Source organism: Papaver somniferum, unplaced genomic scaffold, assembly GCF_003573695.1.
Source record: "Papaver somniferum cultivar HN1 unplaced genomic scaffold, ASM357369v1 unplaced-scaffold_125, whole genome shotgun sequence".
Lineage (NCBI taxonomy): Eukaryota > Viridiplantae > Streptophyta > Magnoliopsida > Ranunculales > Papaveraceae > Papaver > Papaver somniferum.
The window spans coordinates 17,261,736-17,280,264 of record NW_020621603.1 but is presented as its reverse complement, the minus strand read 5'-3'; the positions used below and the strand labels follow the sequence as shown (position 1 = coordinate 17,280,264).

Here is an 18,529-nt window from a genome sequence, read left to right as displayed (position 1 = left end):
TGATAATATTAATTTAATCTTCTTAATGATAAGATTAAAAGAAAACACATATTTTAATGCAAATGAGCAACAGATTAATTCCAATAAGAAACCCCCAGGAGGAATAAAGCCTAAAACCCTATTAATCCTACTTACAAAATTCATCATGAAGAGAGAATTTAACAACATCACAGTAGATCTTTCCCGAGATTAAACTTGATAGAGAGAAAGAATCTTTAAGAAATAAAATCAAAATCAAATCTCTACTCTAAGTAGGATCTCAATCTCCCCAAAATCCTCAGAATGACTAAACTTCACATATTTCTAACGGATTAATTCAGAATCATTTGTAAAAAAATAGATGACCAGAATGAAGTATCAATGAACCATACCCAATATTAGAAATAAACCAGACTTCTCAAATATCACTGTTGAATTATCAAATCTCATGATGATGTCTCTGCAACTCAATGTCGGCTTCTCCATTAGCTCATGACCCTAAAATGGAAAAAACAAAAAGAAGATTACAAACAAAACAAATCAGTTAGAGGATAAGAGAAACATTGAGGAACACCAAACTAGTAGATTGTAAATAACATGATAGATTAAACACGCGGGATACTGAAGATTAAGAGAAGACTGAATATTTTGAATTAGGGCATAGATTAAGAAGATTTCAATTGGAAAAAATTAGTTAAGAAATTGATGAATAAAAACAGTAAAACAGATTGAAATCAGGAGGAGAACATGATTATTTCAATGGTTTGAAGAAAAAATTGACCACTTGAAATGAAGAACGAAGACGAATTCAAGGTTGACTAAGTCAATGTCGCATGAATTTTTGTCTCCAAATAGCCTTGACCCTCTCTTCCCCAAACCCTGAAATCTCTCATTTACAATCTAATAACTATTCGAGAAATATAATAGCTTTGTAATGCACCAAAAAAAAGGTAAACAAATGATATATTGTTTTTTATCACTAAGCCACATGGCGGCTGCTTAGCGACGTATTTCATTTGGTTTTAGCTTATTCATATTACCCTTAGTTTGTTTTGGGGAAAAATACAGTAGAAATCTCGGAGTGCATTTTGGACGCGCGCAAGGTATCGGAGCTATTTTGGAACCATAAGTACTATGATATTAGAAACAGAAGTGAATTCTTATAATTAGAAGCAAAAAGAATTTGTTCGGCACAAAGTTAACTATTTTATTTAGACATTGAAATCTCTTCTGCTTACTTTTTTTTTTACTTATTTATTTTTATTTGTGGTTTTGATTTTTAATATGGATATTTTAATGCAGCACTAGCAGCCGGAACCCTTGCAAAATATGTACAGCTTGAATTTTCCACTTGGAATTAGAATGCATGCCAATTAGGTAGCTAGCTATAAGAAGTTAAGTTTTTGTGAACACAATTTAGCTAGATGAGTATTGGTAGAAAATTCAGTGCAAAACGTAATGGCCGAGGAGGTGTTGAATGTGTTACAATTGTGTCGAGGATCAAGAAGATGGCCATTTTCAAGTCGACCAAGTATACTCACACATATGCTTCAACAGCCAGCTGAAGGATGTACTCCATTCAAAACAACTTTGGCTTTGCTGATAAATACAGTAATGAATTTGGACTTACTAAAATACCATACTGAATCGGTCGCCTAGTGAGTCAACTGGTGGTCCAAATCCGAGTCTCAAATTTTTAAGAGCAACCATTATGAACCGAGGAACAACGGCCAATGTTTCAAAGACTAGCATTGAGAATAAAAATGCTTAATTAAAAACGTAAACATCCATGGTTCAGTTCAGACATTCCAAACAAAAAATACAAGGAAGTAAACAAAGTTAGAGAACAAGAATCATATGCTTAAATATTCAATTACCACTATGCTTAATAGCAAAGTCTACTGCATTGGTCTGGTCCTTTCAGTTGTTGTTTGTATGTCGGTGTTTATTGGTGCCAGTAGTGCGAGACATACTGATATGTCTGATAAGGCTCCTGCAGAAGCACCTTGGTTAGATCCGTTGCCAGAACAACGTAAGATTACAGGACCATGTGGAGAGTTGTGGGTATCACAGGCCTTGCCAAGCAAAAAGGATGTTCTATGTTGCCAGGAAATTGAACCTACCAAGTATTTCGGGAAAAGATACTACTACATTGAGTAAATTATGAACCACAAATTAAACCAACATCTTCATAAGGTTAAAGAGTGGATCAAGAACCATAAACTATAAATGCAAAATCTGCAGAACGCATGAAATGAAACGCCACATTCTGTTGAACTTTCAGTATAACATTTTCTAAAGACATAAAACTCATATAACAATTTCTTGTTCTCTTGTTCAATTTCTTTTTCAGCCTTTTACATCCATGTTACATAGCATTTTCATGGACTGAAAATCGAAAATCAAAACAAAAAGAAATAAAACTGACAGAAATTATCTCATTTCATAATTTCTTTACTTATTTGGTAATTGGTTCACATAAATCAAAGTTGTGCAGAAAGAGATCTGCTTGGATTATCTCTGGCCGGTAATGATAGTGATTATAGATTTACATATTGAGAGGAGAAATCATTGTGCTAATAGCTTGTTGATGGTGGAGCTGATGCTATTGAACCACCAATTGCTTTTGCCATGATTTTGTAGTTGCTACTGCGTTTGATGATCACCATCATCGTAGATAGATGAGAGAACTGAACTGTGGTTGTTTGTTTTTAGGGTTCCTTTGTTTCCTACTCAGAAGAGGGATGGAGGCACAAACGGGAAACTAAACTACTTATTGGGTTAGAAATATGCCCTAAGTTTAGGATTACGTTATTGCCGTTGATTTTTGTTTTCGTTCTACTATCCAATCTAACGACTATAGCGTACTCTATGTCTGACAGCACTTGCTGAACCACTATGTATGGCTGTGATAGACACAGAGAATTTTAAAGGGTGAGATTTTCTGTAAGCTTGTTCCGGACTTCTGAACAAAATTCTTGATCCCCTTGAGAACTAGCTAGTTTATGTTGCTTGACCGCGACCGACTAGCCATCTGGTAGGACTCCCCTGTGGACAAACCCAAATCCACCTTCCGCTAAAAAAATTGCATGGAAAATCCACCTGTTGCAATTTCCAACTCAGCGTAGCTGACAAATTCAGGTCCCTTGTGTTGGCATATTGAAAAAGATGTGGTGGACCAAGAGTTGCACCCTTGCTAGAGAGAATGCTTCTCTTTCATTTCCATTGTAGTCAATATCTGACCTATAGCTCATCGCTTCTATTCCAACTTCACGGTCAAGTTTAGAGAAAGGCTTTAGATGTGAAAGTTCGAATTTTATCATGGAGTCTGTGAATTTTCTTCCAGATGCTTTGTTGTTTGACCAACTGAACAAACCATTTCTGTCACTCTCTGAGTTGCACTGCACCATGCCGTGTACTCTTGTGAGATGACTCCTCTTTCTTCAGGTCACCACTAACTTCCAAAATGAAAAATGGGGAAGTTCCTGGATCTGAACTTGACACTGAAGGTGTTCCAACTTCAGTTACAGTGAATGGTGTACGGCGTCACAGCTGGACCTCGAATGGTATTCAATGTATATATTGTCCTTCAGGTGAATCCTCTAGCTCAATAGGCACTAAGCTAGCTCCTTCAAGGTCATATCTAGGTGATCCAACCAAATTTATTAAGCGAAGTACTTTTGGACTAGAAACGTTTCATGGCCACAATATTACATTACAGCTCTTAATCCATGCAACATTTCTCCTCAAGTTAAAGCTGTCGGTACAGAAAAGCTACTAGACTAAGAAAAAATGAAATAGAAACAAGAGAAACGTACGCATTACAGATAATTTGTGAGATACTTATTAGAATATATAGCAGATACAAACAAGTAGCCGAGGTGCAGAAAAGGACCGATGAAACTATATGGTGAAGTGAAGACTAAATCAAGTAATTGTGCAGTAAGACACGTGAAGTGGAGGTTAAGTCAAGTGACCGTGATATACATGGCACGTGAAGTGAAGACCATACAATATACAAACTGAAGTCAAAGTCAAGATGAAGTGATCAAGACTCAAGTTACCAGAAGATCAACGGAGATTAAACAACACAAAAGATCGAGGGAGATCAGTTAAGTTTCCAAGAATAAAAAGATCTCGTGTAATTTAGGTAGTTTTCTAGATAAGTCAAATATCTAGCTAATTTCATATTATTCATATTATAGTTAATTAGGATATATATTCTAGAGAATAATATAATATCTTATATTAATTATTCATACTCTATAAATAGAGTGTCTCAATGTAATTGTAAAATCATCTCAGAATGTTCTGATGATCAATATTATTATTCATCCTACGGGGTTGCTTGTGGACGTAGGTCGAGTTGACCGAACCACGTTAAACATCGTCTCCATTATTGTTTTGGTATGTAGATTTATTTATTCTTGATTGATTTATTTTATCATTGATTTGTTTTTATTATTTATCTAACATCAATGATATCCATCTTGAATTTGATCTACATATCAAAATTTAAGAATACTAGAGCAAAAAATGGATGAGGAATGCTTCACCAAGAAACAAGAAGAAAAAAAATGCTGCAGTTATAAGCTCGTGTGCCGACATGGTACACACCAAACACTTGCGTTAATGCCAAAAGCTAGGTCAAGGTGAATCATCGTTACCTATCCAGTATGCCCCAGTTAGCTTCAGTTCGTTCAATTAGCTTCTGCAGCCACCGCACAGAAATACAGATAATGAACATCGTATGCCAACCTTGGTTGGAGCGCATTGGATGACATAGCAAAGAAAGCCGAGCGCCTCTTTAGCAAATGAAATAGTTCTAGAATTTACGCAATACTAGTAAACAAGTCTTACAGGTTGCATTTGAAAACACACTCCAGTATACAAAAACCAAATCCTCTTTGTATAAGTTTTGCGCGCACGAGGCCATATTTAGAATTTGTGAAAAAATCTTGAAGAGCTAACATTTGGATAACTCATGAATGAACTGTATCAATTGCGTTTCATTATGTTGACTTATTTTCTGTTTAAATTATTATAATTTGGTTACAATTTCAGCTAAGTAGTTGACTCTTCCCCACTTTATTTTCTATGTTCTTGTCAGCTCTGGCTCTGCTCATAAGAAGTTGCCATATTGGTGGACTAAATTACTGGACTTTGTGGGCTATTTATTTGAAATATCACACTTGTGGTCTATAATGATCCCTGCGAAAACTTTCGATATCCACTGGCACAGTCACCAGAGAATCTTGGGAAGCCCCATTTTCTACCTAAACATGAAAAGATGAATTTGACATTAGTCACCATCATTGGCCACCAAAGCACAACCAAATTCAAAACAAATGAAAATAATCAGCAAAAAGAGGAAAATTAAAGCCCCTGAGATATTGCATTTAAAGCAAATGAGAAAAACAAAGTAAGAAACAGAAGATGGACAAATGGATACCTGAAGTATGAGCAGGAAGAACAACCAAAAGATTTATACAATCCCCAGGTTGAACAACATGAGTTAAAGCAGGCCAAACAAGTCCAGTTCTTGGTATTTCTTTAGATTCCTTAACTGCGAACTACTACAACTTTGTCAGTTCTTGGTCTTTGTTTCCCTCTCTGCTGTTCAATCCATGTTGAACATTTGTTCATTGAGAAGGTTGCTAAATTCACTACTGCCTAGTAGTTTTGGCATACTGGTGGATAAATTTGATTTGTAAAATGTTTGTTCAATCCACTTCCTCTACAGAAGTAATTTCAAGCATTGGCTGGAGCATTAACATACTTCATTGCGTTTGGCACATATTCCGCCTCAAACTTATGATACTCCAATTCTCAGATAACCTAATTACAGCATAAGACTATGATGAAATGAAAAAATAAGCAACCAAACACAAAGTTGTAGCTAAGTAGATTTTAGTATAAACAAACACAAACTAATCTTTTCATTAATGAAAAAATTAAACCGGTCACTATGGAACCATACACAACATCTCCAATTCATGATTTCATTTATGTGTTGTTCAATTTCTTTTTCTGCCTTTTACATCATATGCATGAAAAATAAAAAATAAAACCAAACTGACAGACTTGTTTGGTAATTGGTTCACGTACATAAACATTGAATATAGTGGGAAAAGAAGGATCCAGATAAACAGAGTCAGGATAACGCTGAACGGATCTTAGCAGCCGACAGAGATCTTCTGTGAAGCTACATCTCAAGAATTTGTGAAGCACTTATGGATGGACAGATAAAGAGTATATTTACATTTTGAGAGGAGAAATCATCATGTTGTTTCTTGTTGTGGGTGATGATGTTACTCAACCACCACCAGCTTCTGACATAATGATGATAGACGAGGGAGAGGGGGCAGATTTTAGGGTTCCTTTTTTCCTTTCCTGCTCAACCTAGAAGCACAAGCTGCTTATAAGGGTTGGATATCCGCCCGGCAAGATTAGGGCTGAGTTACAACTGTTGGTTTCATTGATCTAACGACTGTAACATACTCTCTGTCTGACAGTACTTTGCGGAAGTGAAAACTACAGGGAAACCCATTCTCCCAGATCTTTCCACTGTGAAACCCACGCTCCCAAAACTAAAGGCGCGCACCCATTTTCTGGAAGAAAATTATTCTCAGACCCATAATTTATAAAATTCGGTTGTCGTTCTTTTTTCTTCTTCATCATCTTCAATTCTTTTTAACTCAGATAAGGAAATCGAAGAATTTAGACAACGAAGATTCGAGGGAGAGTTTGCTACAATGATTTTGGTTGAATCAAAGAAGAAACTGAGATTGGGGTTTTTTCAATCAGATGGAAGGTTGCTGTTCAAGAAGAGGAAAGGGGATCTGTGAGATTTTGAAATCAAAGCAGATGAGAAGAAATTGCTGATTTTGAATTGCAAAAAATTGGTTGTAGTCTGTGTGTTGATTGGAAAGGAAGAGGAATTCGAAGGTGGGTCTGTGATGTTGAGAAGACTTAAGAACTTCGGTTTGTCTTTGATTCCAAGATGGCAGCAGATGGTCTCGAAATTGTGATGTGAGTTCAACACATGAAGATGCAGAAATTGGTTGGTCGATTCAGAAGTTTGACAGTGGTTCCGTCGTCGTATGTGAAGGTATCAATAGAAGGTTTAAGAGATGGAAGTTTTGGCCGATGGAGATAAGGAAGAAAACGAGTTGCTGCCATCGATTTGGGTGAGTAATGGAGGAGGTTAAGACAAGGAATGTGAAGCGGAGAAGAAAATGAAGATGTGTTTTTATCGAATTTGGCTTCACAACAAGGATTGATAGTGAACAGTTTCAGAAGTTATCTCAGCCAGGGAAGAGAGGCAAGTTGTTGTTGTTGTTAACTTCAGTGAATAAAGTGCATTTTGATGAATATCTGAGGTTTATGTGAATGTTTAGGACAGTGGGTTTGTCTCTAATCCACATTTTCTGGTAAGAAATTGATTCTGGTAGTTTCCAAGATGCATCCATTACACAATCCGTCACCAACTCAAAGCTGCACACGGTGCTTGGCTAAATGCCTGAATGACCGGCCAGTTCTTGTTGCCACCTTTTAACTATAGAGAGGTGAGTCTTTGCACAGGTTTTGGAGAGGATTTAAAGTGGTGTCTGAGTCCGTTTAGAAGATTACCAGTTGAGCTGGATTCAAGAACAAGTTGCTTATGAATACATGAGTATTTGGCTCTGGTATTTGACGAGAAAACAAGGAAGAAAGATGGGTCAGTTTGCCATATTTACTTGACCCTGTAACAAAGGTTTGCTGCCGGTTTCAATGGGTTCATTGGTTGCTTTTCAAGGGGCAGTGGAAAATAGGTGTTGTTTTTGAGAGGTGTTGGTGTCGTTGGTTGGGATTTTGATGCCTGACTTGGTTACTTGAACTGTCATCAAATTATCTTGGAAATGACATGGGTAGTAAAAGAAAAAAAAAGGGAGGTTCTACCGAGAATTGAACTCGGGTTACCAGATTCAGAGTCTGATGTCCTAACCGCTAGACCATAGAACCTCTTTTGATTTTTGAAATTGTTCTTTCGCTCCTCTTATGTATAAAACCAAAAATGCACCCGCAACAACTTTCTGCCGCTTCATTTTGTTATACTGGTGTCCTCATTATGAGGTCAGTCAAATTGATTGGATGGATTTGGTTTGCTTAGTTAAAGTTCATGTTTAACTTTTGGGTGGGCGTTGGTGGCTAATCTTTTCATGTCTAGGTAGAAAATGGGGCTTCCTAAGATATGCTGATTATGACAGTGCCAGTGGACATTGAAGGTCTACTGCAGGGACAAGTGTGATATTTAAGATACATGCTCCCGGATGATGCTGCATGATGTATGTGATCCAAACAAGGTTGGCATATGGCGTTGTCTGTATTTATGCACAATGCTTGATATTCTCCAGGTCCTTGCTTTAATAGCTGAATATTGACCGTTCATCCACTCTTTGTTCAAGATAAAGATTGTTTCTGGATCATCTGTGGAGCGGTGGCTGCAGAAGCTAAGGGAACTCAGTCTAACTGGGACCTACTGGATAGGTAACAAGGAGTCGCCCTCGCTTTTTGGCTTTAACGCAAGTGTTTTGGTGTATACCATGAACTTTTAACTGCAGAGTTTCTTTTGTTTCGTTTCTTGGTGAAGCATTCCTCGTCCGTTTTTTGCTCGAGCCTTTCACAATTCATCTGTAATTCGAACTTTTCTCTTGTTCATGTTTCTTTTTTTTCCAGCTCTAGTAGATTTTTCTGTGCAACAAGCTTAAGCCTGGGGAGAGACAGTACATGGAGGAACTGAAATGTAATATTGTGACTATGAAACATTCTCATTCACAAGTACTTCCCTTAGGTTTGGTTGGATCACCTTAGAAGGACCTTGAAGTAGCTGGATTAGTGCCTTCTGAGCTACAGGATTCACCTGAAGGACATCCAGAAAACAAGGACAATACCATTCAAGGTCCAGCTGTGACACCATCCACTAGTCCTGAACTTGGGACACCTTCACTGCAACTGAAATTGGGACATCTGAAGTATCAAGTTCAGATCCAGGAACTTCTCCGTCTTTCAATTCGGAAGTTAATGGTAATGTTCAATATTATCAGGATAGAATCTTGCTCATATACGATTGTCACAGCAAATAATGGAAAGTATCTCTGAATTTCAATTGAACGTAACTCTTTGATGCAACCTTGGTTGAGAAACTTGTGATACACTGAGCTGCAGAAAATTTGTATGATGATTAGGCAGCAACTTTACTCATACTTGAGGTATCCCATCTACCCATCCTCTTTTTCTTTTCTTTTTTTGTTTCTGCATTTGCTTAAGACTGCCAATATCTTAGGGGGTTTCAATTTTCATCCCTGTGCTGATTATTCTCTAATTTAGAGAAAAATGTAATTGTTTTTATTACGAATTGATTATTTTCCCTGTGCAGTTGACTTAAAATACTAGATTAGTTAATTCGGTGAGGATTGTTTCACTTTTCCATCAAAGAAAATGACGCCTTTCGGATGTTTCTCCAGTATCATGTTGATAAGTCAAACCGAAAATGCAATGTGTAATACAAACGGATCAATTGTTGCTTTAGTTTAGTTGCAAGGTATTATAATTATGTGACTAGTGGACCTGATTTTGATTCATAAATTTCTATATGGATCCTATCAATGTTGTGTGATGATGGCATAAATTTGATACTGTGGTAGTAAAAAAAAGGGAGGTTCTACCGAGAATTGAACTCGGGTTACCAGATTCAGAGTCTGATGTCCTAACCGCTAGACCATAGAACCACTTTTGCGACTAAAACTTGTTCCTTTGCTCATCCTAAAAAATGCACCCGTAACAACTTTCATTTTGTTATACTTGTGTCTTCATTATTATTAGGTCATTCAAATTGATTGGACGGATTTGGTTTGCTTAGTTAAAGTTTGTTTAACTTTCCGGTGGGCGTTGGTGGCTAATGAAGAACTCATCTTTCCGTGTCTAGGTAGAAGATGGGGCTTCCCAAGTGTAGATATTTAAGATACATGCTCCCCGATACAGCTGCATGATATATATGATCCAAACAAGGTTGGCATATGGTGTTGTTTTATAATTTTGACTCACCATAGTAGGAAGTAGAATTATTTCTCTGATGCCATTTATTCATTTTGGATGGCTGTAAGTTTTCAGGTTATATTGGAATCTAATCACAGTATGCAAGCAAGAACTGCATCCCCATATTATCCGATCGATCAAGAAGGTAATCTCATAAATCCAAAGTTATTCTTAAATATTCAAAAGAAACATTTAGCACGAACTACAATCTCCAGCTTCAAGTCCCCCCATCACCAGAGGGAAAATTAGCTATCACAATGACATCGCAGACATAGAAATCTCTAGAAATGGAAGAGAAAAAAAACTAAGAAAAATGCAAGAATTAATTAAAACAATGATAATAATAATATGAAAGACATCTGGATTCGAATTGAAGCACTCATGCATCCTTTAATGTGCAAGCTAATTAACTTTCGGGACGCCCAAGTTAACAACCAACTAGCTCCTCTCCGAGTCCTTTCAACGAAACAAGGCTATTACTATGAGGAATTGCTTGCACATCCTCCCCTTGTGGACCTTGAACATACCATAGTTTCTCAGCAGAAGTGTTTTTAACGTCATAACAAGAGAAAACGCCATTCTGCCATAACAAAATTTCACCCTCTGTTAAAGACAGTTGACAATTCCAGTTAAAAAGCTCTAAATCCCAATTTTTGCTGAACACCTTGATCCAAGTGAAAGAGTTACGAGCACTCCGTAGAGACATGGTCATAGGTTTCTTCTTCTTGAATTCCCATATATCCATCCGCCCACCACGATTTATGCAACAAAGACACAGATTCCCTCCAAGCGACGCGAGATGAAGTTTATTTTTTGTGGATAACCCGAGATAAAGGTTACGATAGGAACTGGAGAAGGAACTGGAAAGAATACGACAAGGTGGTGATGGGAGAGTTCGAAACGTTTCATCTGTCAAATCAAAGGCTACAATATCCCCTTTAGTTGCTATATTTAACCAGTGAAGAGCCCCGTTAGCATAAACCCCAGCACCTATTAACGTATAGGGATCATACGTAAATTCTTTTTCTCTCCAGCCGCGGCCATCACCAATAGTGTAGACTTGGACCCGAATGCCGGATTTCGTCACGGAACAAATGTTAACAACCTTGAACGCATTGGTGGAACGACAGCAACCGAATCCAACACAAAAAATAAGCATACCTGCGCCGACTTACGAAGCCGAACACGTTCACCACTGATGGGATTGAAAATGTACATGACATCACGTAGCTCATCGATATACACACCACGGAGTACAGGCTGATAAGTTTTGTAACACACCAAACCGTCGCAAGAACCAACTAAACTGAAATATCTAACAGTAATATTTATATCGCCTATCTTTGTAACCCTTGTGTGAAAATTCTGTTGATCTCCAATCAAGCTAACCCTCGGAGGAGCAGAAGATAGTTCTCTATAGTAAAGTTGGGTACAACCAACGAAATTGCTCGGGAATTTTGTGAAAAGCATACCTGGCTTGGGTTCCTGAAAGAGACTTCTCCAGACTTTGCATACTCTTCTGCATTGCAAGATGGATTTGATAGGCAATCGAGAACGTATTTCAGCTGATACTATATCTAAACTCAAGTTCTCCATCACGACAACGGATGCAGTTTTTATCTTCTCCACAAATTGATCATGATCTCTTGTTAAATTGCTAGGGTTTGCTAATCGGAATTCTTTGATAAAAATGTTTGTTTTAATAAACTCTTCCGATCAAAAAAAGAACAAATATCGCACTGTAAATAGAAGCTAGGGTTTTTGTATTTCAAGTGCAACTACCGGATTTGTCTCTGAATTTTCAAAATGATGGAGAAAAAGTCTTTAGACGTGGTTTATGTCGTTAAGAGCGTCCACGGTGGTGCGAGCATAACTAAAGACCAAAGACTAAAAAAAAAGATCAAATTTGGGTTTAGTCCGTCCTGTGGCGTAGCGGGTGACGAGTAAATTTGGTCACGCGTTGATATAAAGTCCGCTTCATCGTCCAGCGTAGATAAAGATTACGCCTGGCATGGGGCGTTGATAAAGATAACGCCTGGTATGGGGCGTTGATAAAAATAACGCCTGTATGGGGCGTGAACTATAGCAACGCCTGGTGTGTGGGATGGAGATTATACGTTCGCCCGGGTTCAAAAAAAAAAAAAAGAAAAAAGAAAAAAATGGGGCGTTGATAAAGACAACGCCCCAAGTAAAGTTTTCAAAACTTTTCAAATTTGGGATCATGACTATATCAACGCCTGAGTGTCCGGCGTTAACTTTACGTACGCCCCATCCAGGCGGACATTATACGAACGCCCCATGCCAGGCGTTGATTATACCAACGCCCCATTCAGGCGGACATTATATCAACGCCCCATCCAGGCGGACATTATACCAACGCGCTGCATCAGGCGTTAACTTTACGAACGCGCGGCTACAGGCGGACATTATACCAACGCCCGTCGGGTAGGCGGACATTATATAAACGCCCGACTATATTTGGATTTGGTCTTAATCGCCGACCAAATTTGGTCCGAGTTTTACTCTTTGATCAAATTTTGATCGATGGTCCGTCCCACTACGCCAGCCCACTCGACACCAAATTTGGGTTTAGTCGTCCACTGCAGTTGCTCTAAGTCATTGTACGTGTCTACCCACGTTTTTAATTTCTAAAAAATCGATGACTTTTGTTTCCTTAATACAAATATAAGAATAAAAATGATTACTAAATACATTTCGAAAATACATGGTTTCGTTTTTTTTCGGATTTCATATTTCAATAAGGTTTTATATTTTTGGATGGAAATAGGATAGAAAATATTTACGAGTATATTGTCCATTTATTAATATTTCAGTTTTTTTCAAAATTAACAACTGTTTTATTTATTGCGTGTACATTACACTTCAGAGTTAACACGGGTTCCTTTTTTTTTTTAAAGTAAGCTAACAGGTTCCTGTTGTGTCATTGTACTATAAACTTAGCAAAACTGGCCAAATTTAATCGAAAATGCTAGCAAACAGTGAAAAGCCCCCCACCGTACGTCAGATACGGAATTTAGCAAAACACAAGCAAACGACCAGCTCTATACACTATAGCCGTAAGTAACTCCTGCAAGAAGCCAGCTCTATACTCTATATGCTGGAAGATTTATCTGTAGGGGGGCTCTTTGGTCAAACTAGAAACGGGAATATTAACCAAGAGGTTAATTAGTATCCTTAATAATGTTTTGTCTTTAATATGTTGTTGATATGTCACTTTGATACCGATTTTCTATTTTTTAGTTTTCTTCCAGTCCAATTTTGTGCACAACTCCTTTAACGAGTGTGCACGTAACAAATGACTCTCATTGGCTACTCTTTATTAGCCTGGCGTTTCTAGGGGCCACTCAAAAGAATTTAGGGGCCAACAATAAAACAAAAAAGGTCACCCAAAGGGAAAATGTAGCCAGCCCTTATCTCGCGTAATTCGTAATGGCGAAATTACCCTTATATATTCGGAGGATATGATAACATTGTTATCCTCCGATTGCAATCGGAAGCCAAAATATTTCCCAGACTTCCGATTGTAGTCGGTGCAGTATTAGAATGATTTCGGTTTCATTTTTTCCATTTCTTTTTCATTTTTGAGTTGTTAGAGTTATAGAGAAGAAGGTGAAGGAAAAAAAGAGAAAACCCATTTTATCACTACAAAAATGGATGGATATGAAGAAGAAGGTGAGAATCATGGCGAAGAACAAAATGTTGAGGGTTCACCACCGTTTAGAGAAGACGATTTGGGGTATATGTTGAATGATCCAAACTTTTGTGGAGAGGAAAACCTAGACGACCCTTTCATGGAAGAAAATGGAGAATCGCCCGATATTGAAGCTAACGATGCATGTAAAACACAGGTATTGTGTTAAGAAACTCAAATACTCGATTTGCATGCGTTTGTGTGCTTTTGTAAACAAGAAAAACCGATTATTGCATGCATTGAATGCCATGAACTACCCAGATTCGGTAGATAATTCTAGAATAAACTTACGAATATAACACACTGAGTACCAAATATGTATATTCGGTAGTTCCAAGATACTAGTTTACTGCCGAATATGAGAAAAAACCCAAACCGGTTTTCCAAAAATATCTACATTCGGTAGTTATGTAGAGTTATTTACCCCCGAATGGCCCCAAAAACGAATTCCTCAGAAAATTTCAAAACTCAGTATTCTTATCCTTTACATTCGGTAATAGTTTAACATTATTTGACTGCCGAATATAACAGTGGCCTCAAAATAAAATTTCTGAAAACTTGAAAATCGGATGTTTATCGATTAAAGTTATCTCCCGGTTATTTATATTCGGCTGGTTTACTATATATTTTCGCTTCCGATTATATCATTTTTTGCACTCAGTAAACTGTGTACATTCATTTGCATAAATCGGGTGTTTTAGGTAACCGATAGGATTCCGAATATAGAATATTCGGCAGTTTGACTTATTTAATAACCTCCGATTATATCATTTTTTGCACTCAGTAAACTGTGTACATTCATTTGCATAAACCGGGTGTTTTGGGTAACCGATAGGATTCCGAATATTCTTGACTTATTTTATAACCTCCGATTATTGTATAATAGTTTGTTGCTTTCATATGCAGGCCGTTGAAGAGTTTGTTGATGACTTCTATTTGAGGCCCGACACTTCCCTATACTATGCAAACGATTTGGTATACTCATTACTACTTTTTTCTTTTTTTCAAAATTTATATGTTAAATGGTTATGCTTATTAGATTTGTTTTGTTTTATGCACGTTTAGACATTTGGAAGTAAGAAGGAGGCAAAGGAATGGCTTATGAACAAGGCAAAAGATAACATATGCGTGGTAGTTCAAAATAATCATGTTAGTGACACTCGATTTGAAATGATTTGTGAGCGAGGTGGGACGCGAAAGAGTCACGAGGGAAAGAATAGTAAGTACATACGGAAGACGAATAGGAAATACCGAAGCAATACCAAGAAGATAGGATGCCCATTTAAGATTGTCTTCTATAAGCCCGATGGTATTAAAGGTAAAGAGTATAAAATGTATAAAGTTGATAACGGTTGTCACAACCATGATGATCCGTTGGATTTAATTGGACATATAATGGTTGCCAAGTTAAAACCACATCAAATGCAGACGGTGAGGTCTATGCGGATCCAAAAAGCGAGTGCGATCTTAAGTAAAATAAAGGCGGACGATCCCGACAACTTGTCTTCTTTGTCTACAATTAAGTCGGCCCTAGCTACGATCAAAAGGACTGATTGGGATGGTAGAACGGTCATGCAACAATCGGAGTGGTTAGCGGAGTGACACGGCTACACCTTGAGAAGGGAAGAAAAGGATGGTATAGTGGTTCGTATTTTCTTGGCACATCCCTAAATGATCCAATTGGCTCAATGCTTTCATCAAATTTTGATGATAGATGCTATTTATAAGACAAACAAGTATACACATGCCGTTGTTGAACATTGCTTGCCATACTTCGGACAAAAAACGTTTACGATTGCATGGGGTTTAATGGATCATGAGAACAATGTGAGTTTCATTTGGATGTTGGAGACGTTGAGGTCCATTTATAACGGTGATAATTTTCCAAGGGTTATTGTAACGGATAACGATCAAGCCTTAATGCATGCAATAGCGGTAGTGTTTCCGGAAGCCCAAAACTTGCAATGTACGTGGCACATTCAATGCAATCTCAAAACCAATTGCCATCATCATTTCCAAGCTAAAAGACCAAGGAAGGGTACCAAGAGGTCAAAGGAAGAGGATGAGCGCATTAGTAAATTAACCTTGGAAGAACGTAAGGAAGAGGATAGGCTATTTGAAGAAAAGTGGAAGGAGGATGGAATAATTTGGAAAATGTTCATGAAAGCATGGGACAAAATCGTTTGGTCGATGACCGAGGAAATTTACGAATGTAACTTGAAGAAATTTGAGGATGAATACGGCACGGACTACCCAAAACCGGTTGAGTATTGTAAAACACAATGGTTAACGATTAAGGAGAGGTTTGTGTTTGCATGGACATATGAATATCGTAACTTCAAGAACGAGGCGACAAGCATTGCGGAGGGGTCTCATGGTCGACTAAAGAAAATACTAATTGGTAGTCAAAATGGAGTTGTGTCGATCCAAGAAGCAATCCATGAATTCACCAATCGTGATCTCGTAAAGATTAGGAAATGTATGCAATTTAGTGTACACCAATTCCCGATGGAACATATTAAGGAAAAATTGCTTCTAAGGGGAGTTGTTCATAAAGTTTCAAGATGGGCAATAAATCGCATGATGAAACAATTGAAGTTATATAAAACTTATGATGACGAGAATACGGTTTGTGTTTGCAAGGATATGATAGGTATTGGACTCCCATGTCGTCATAAGTTGGGTAGGTATGTTGAAGTGATTGACATCGATGATATTCACCCATTTTGGAAGCAATTAAATTTCACTCCGAACACCCCGGTAGTTGATGGTCCGTCTTTCTTCGAGTCGGAATTGTATGCACGAATAGCCGAGCGTTACGCTACATCAAACGGCACCAAAAAGCAAATATTGATGCATAATTTGGAGGAAGCCCTTCACCCTTGTTTAAGGGAGGTTGATGAACCTATTAAGCAAAAGAACACGGTAGGCCGAACACCGAAGTGTCGAGGACCATCCAAAGAAAAGAGTTGAAGGAGTATTTGTCTAATAAAAGAATATTGTCTAGGCACGAGTGTTCGGAAGCCGAATTTGAAGATGAGCCGGAACCTAAGAAAAGAGGTCGTCCAAGAAATGATCAAAGTGGACCAACCACCCGACAAGTAAGGCCAAAGATCTCTACAGAGCCTTCTCAAGTAAGTCAACCCAATGTTGTCGAAGAAGTTGTTGAGCAAATGAACGCCTCGCAACAAACCCAACCAATGGAAATTCTTACTATAAAAGAGGACAAAGGTACTCTTCGTTGCCCTAGAGATCTTAATGGAAGACCAAATCGATCCACATATACAATATACAAAGAGTATTTGGAACAACTCCCTCCACTTATCATTCCATTTTTTTGTCGACCGACGAGGTTGATGGGGATGGAAATTGTGGGTTTCACGTTGCTACGGAACAAATGGGTTACTTTAGAGAGGCGGATATCGAAGATGTCACCCAATGCCAATATTTAAGAAATAAGATGGCGGTACAACTAGTGAAGGACAAGGGTTTTTATATGGAGATGATGAGGCGAGGAGATAGATACGACAAAGAACAAGAGTTCAAAGACTTAGTTGCGCGTGTGAAGTGTCGAAAGGGATTGAAGACAATCGGATCCAAGTATTGGATGACAATGCCTAAATTTGGATATCTCCTAGCGGACGTTTTGAATTGCGTGGTACATTTCTTTTCCTCCTATGTATGGACTTAGCATGACGTTTGCACCCACAAGAACGGCTTGCGACGAGTCGGTTAAAGATAGAAGAATCGTAATGGCATTTGTGAATGAAATGCATTTTATCGGTTTAAGAGTAAAGAAAGATTGTCCGTTACCTCCGTTGAGTAAGTGGCACGATTACTTCCCGATGAACCATTGCAAGGATTGGGTGAAACAATATGAGTCCAACATGGTTGATTGGGATCGTGTTATGGTCAACAACTTTCCTGCTGAGTTACTCGAATTGATCCCCTCGGATGATGACGATGTTTGATCGTTTTTTTCGTGGCACGACTATAATATTTTTTGAAACTATGTAATCGGAACAACAGTATTATAACACTTCAATATGATTAATAATATTCGGGAATTCCATATTTTATCAAATCGCTGATTAATATTAAAAATTTGAATTTACAGCACTCAAACATCACATGTTATTCTTTTTTCCCAGTCCGAGATGCAACAATCAACGGGGCTTCGAAATGTATAAACGACTCTCCTCTCCACTTGGAATAAGCATCTTGTGCCGCAAACCTGTCGTCTCTGTGCCTAGCAAGAATACGGTTGTACTCGGTGCACGATTTTATAACATGGTGCACCCTTGAAGAAACATGGGATGGTTCATAATTGTGGCGTGGCTTCTTGTACTCACCAACAAAAGGACCCAGTGAAACGTTAATCCAAAATATATGATCGTCCTGCTGTTCTTTGGGTAGATCTTTCACAATGTAATAATTTTTTATCCATTCGGTCTCTTCCTCAACTGTTTTAATCTTTCTCTATGATGGAATTGTTATTGACCTCGCTTCTTAGCCTTGATTTCCTATTCCTCCTCCTCCGTTGCCACTAACGATGGTTTAATTTTTTTGGGTTGTTTGTTCCTTTTTTGTATTTCTTCTTCCATTGCTGCAATTGATGTAGTTGTTCGCTTGCATCTTCGAAGTATGTTGTCGAATGATGATGGACTTGCCATTGAAAAGGTTTTTCATTCCGATTTTTTACTCACTAATAACTGAGAGGGGTTACCCTCCTTATATAGATTAGAGTTCCAACGGATCTAA

The 18,529-nt window shown here is 37.9% G+C and overlaps 1 protein-coding gene and 2 non-coding genes across 3 annotated transcripts; all 3 read right to left on the bottom strand.

Annotated features, from left to right (window-relative positions):
* Nucleotides 1–7,911: 7,911 nt before the first annotated feature.
* TRNAQ-CUG lies at nt 7,912–7,983 on the bottom strand. The gene has a single exon. It is a non-coding gene; the product is annotated as a tRNA-Gln (tRNA).
* Nucleotides 7,984–9,677: 1,694 nt separating this feature from the next.
* TRNAQ-CUG lies at nt 9,678–9,749 on the bottom strand. Its single transcript has one exon. It is a non-coding gene; the product is annotated as a tRNA-Gln (tRNA).
* Nucleotides 9,750–10,483: 734 nt separating this feature from the next.
* LOC113331368 (putative F-box protein At1g33530) lies at nt 10,484–11,652 on the bottom strand. The gene is made up of 2 exons (XM_026578079.1): nt 11,218–11,652; nt 10,484–11,161 (listed from the first exon to the last, which is right to left on the bottom strand). Exons 1-2 carry the CDS (start codon nt 11,650–11,652, stop codon nt 10,484–10,486), a joined length of 1,113 nt encoding a protein of 370 aa, XP_026433864.1.
* Between the last annotated feature and the right edge of the window lie 6,877 nt (nt 11,653–18,529).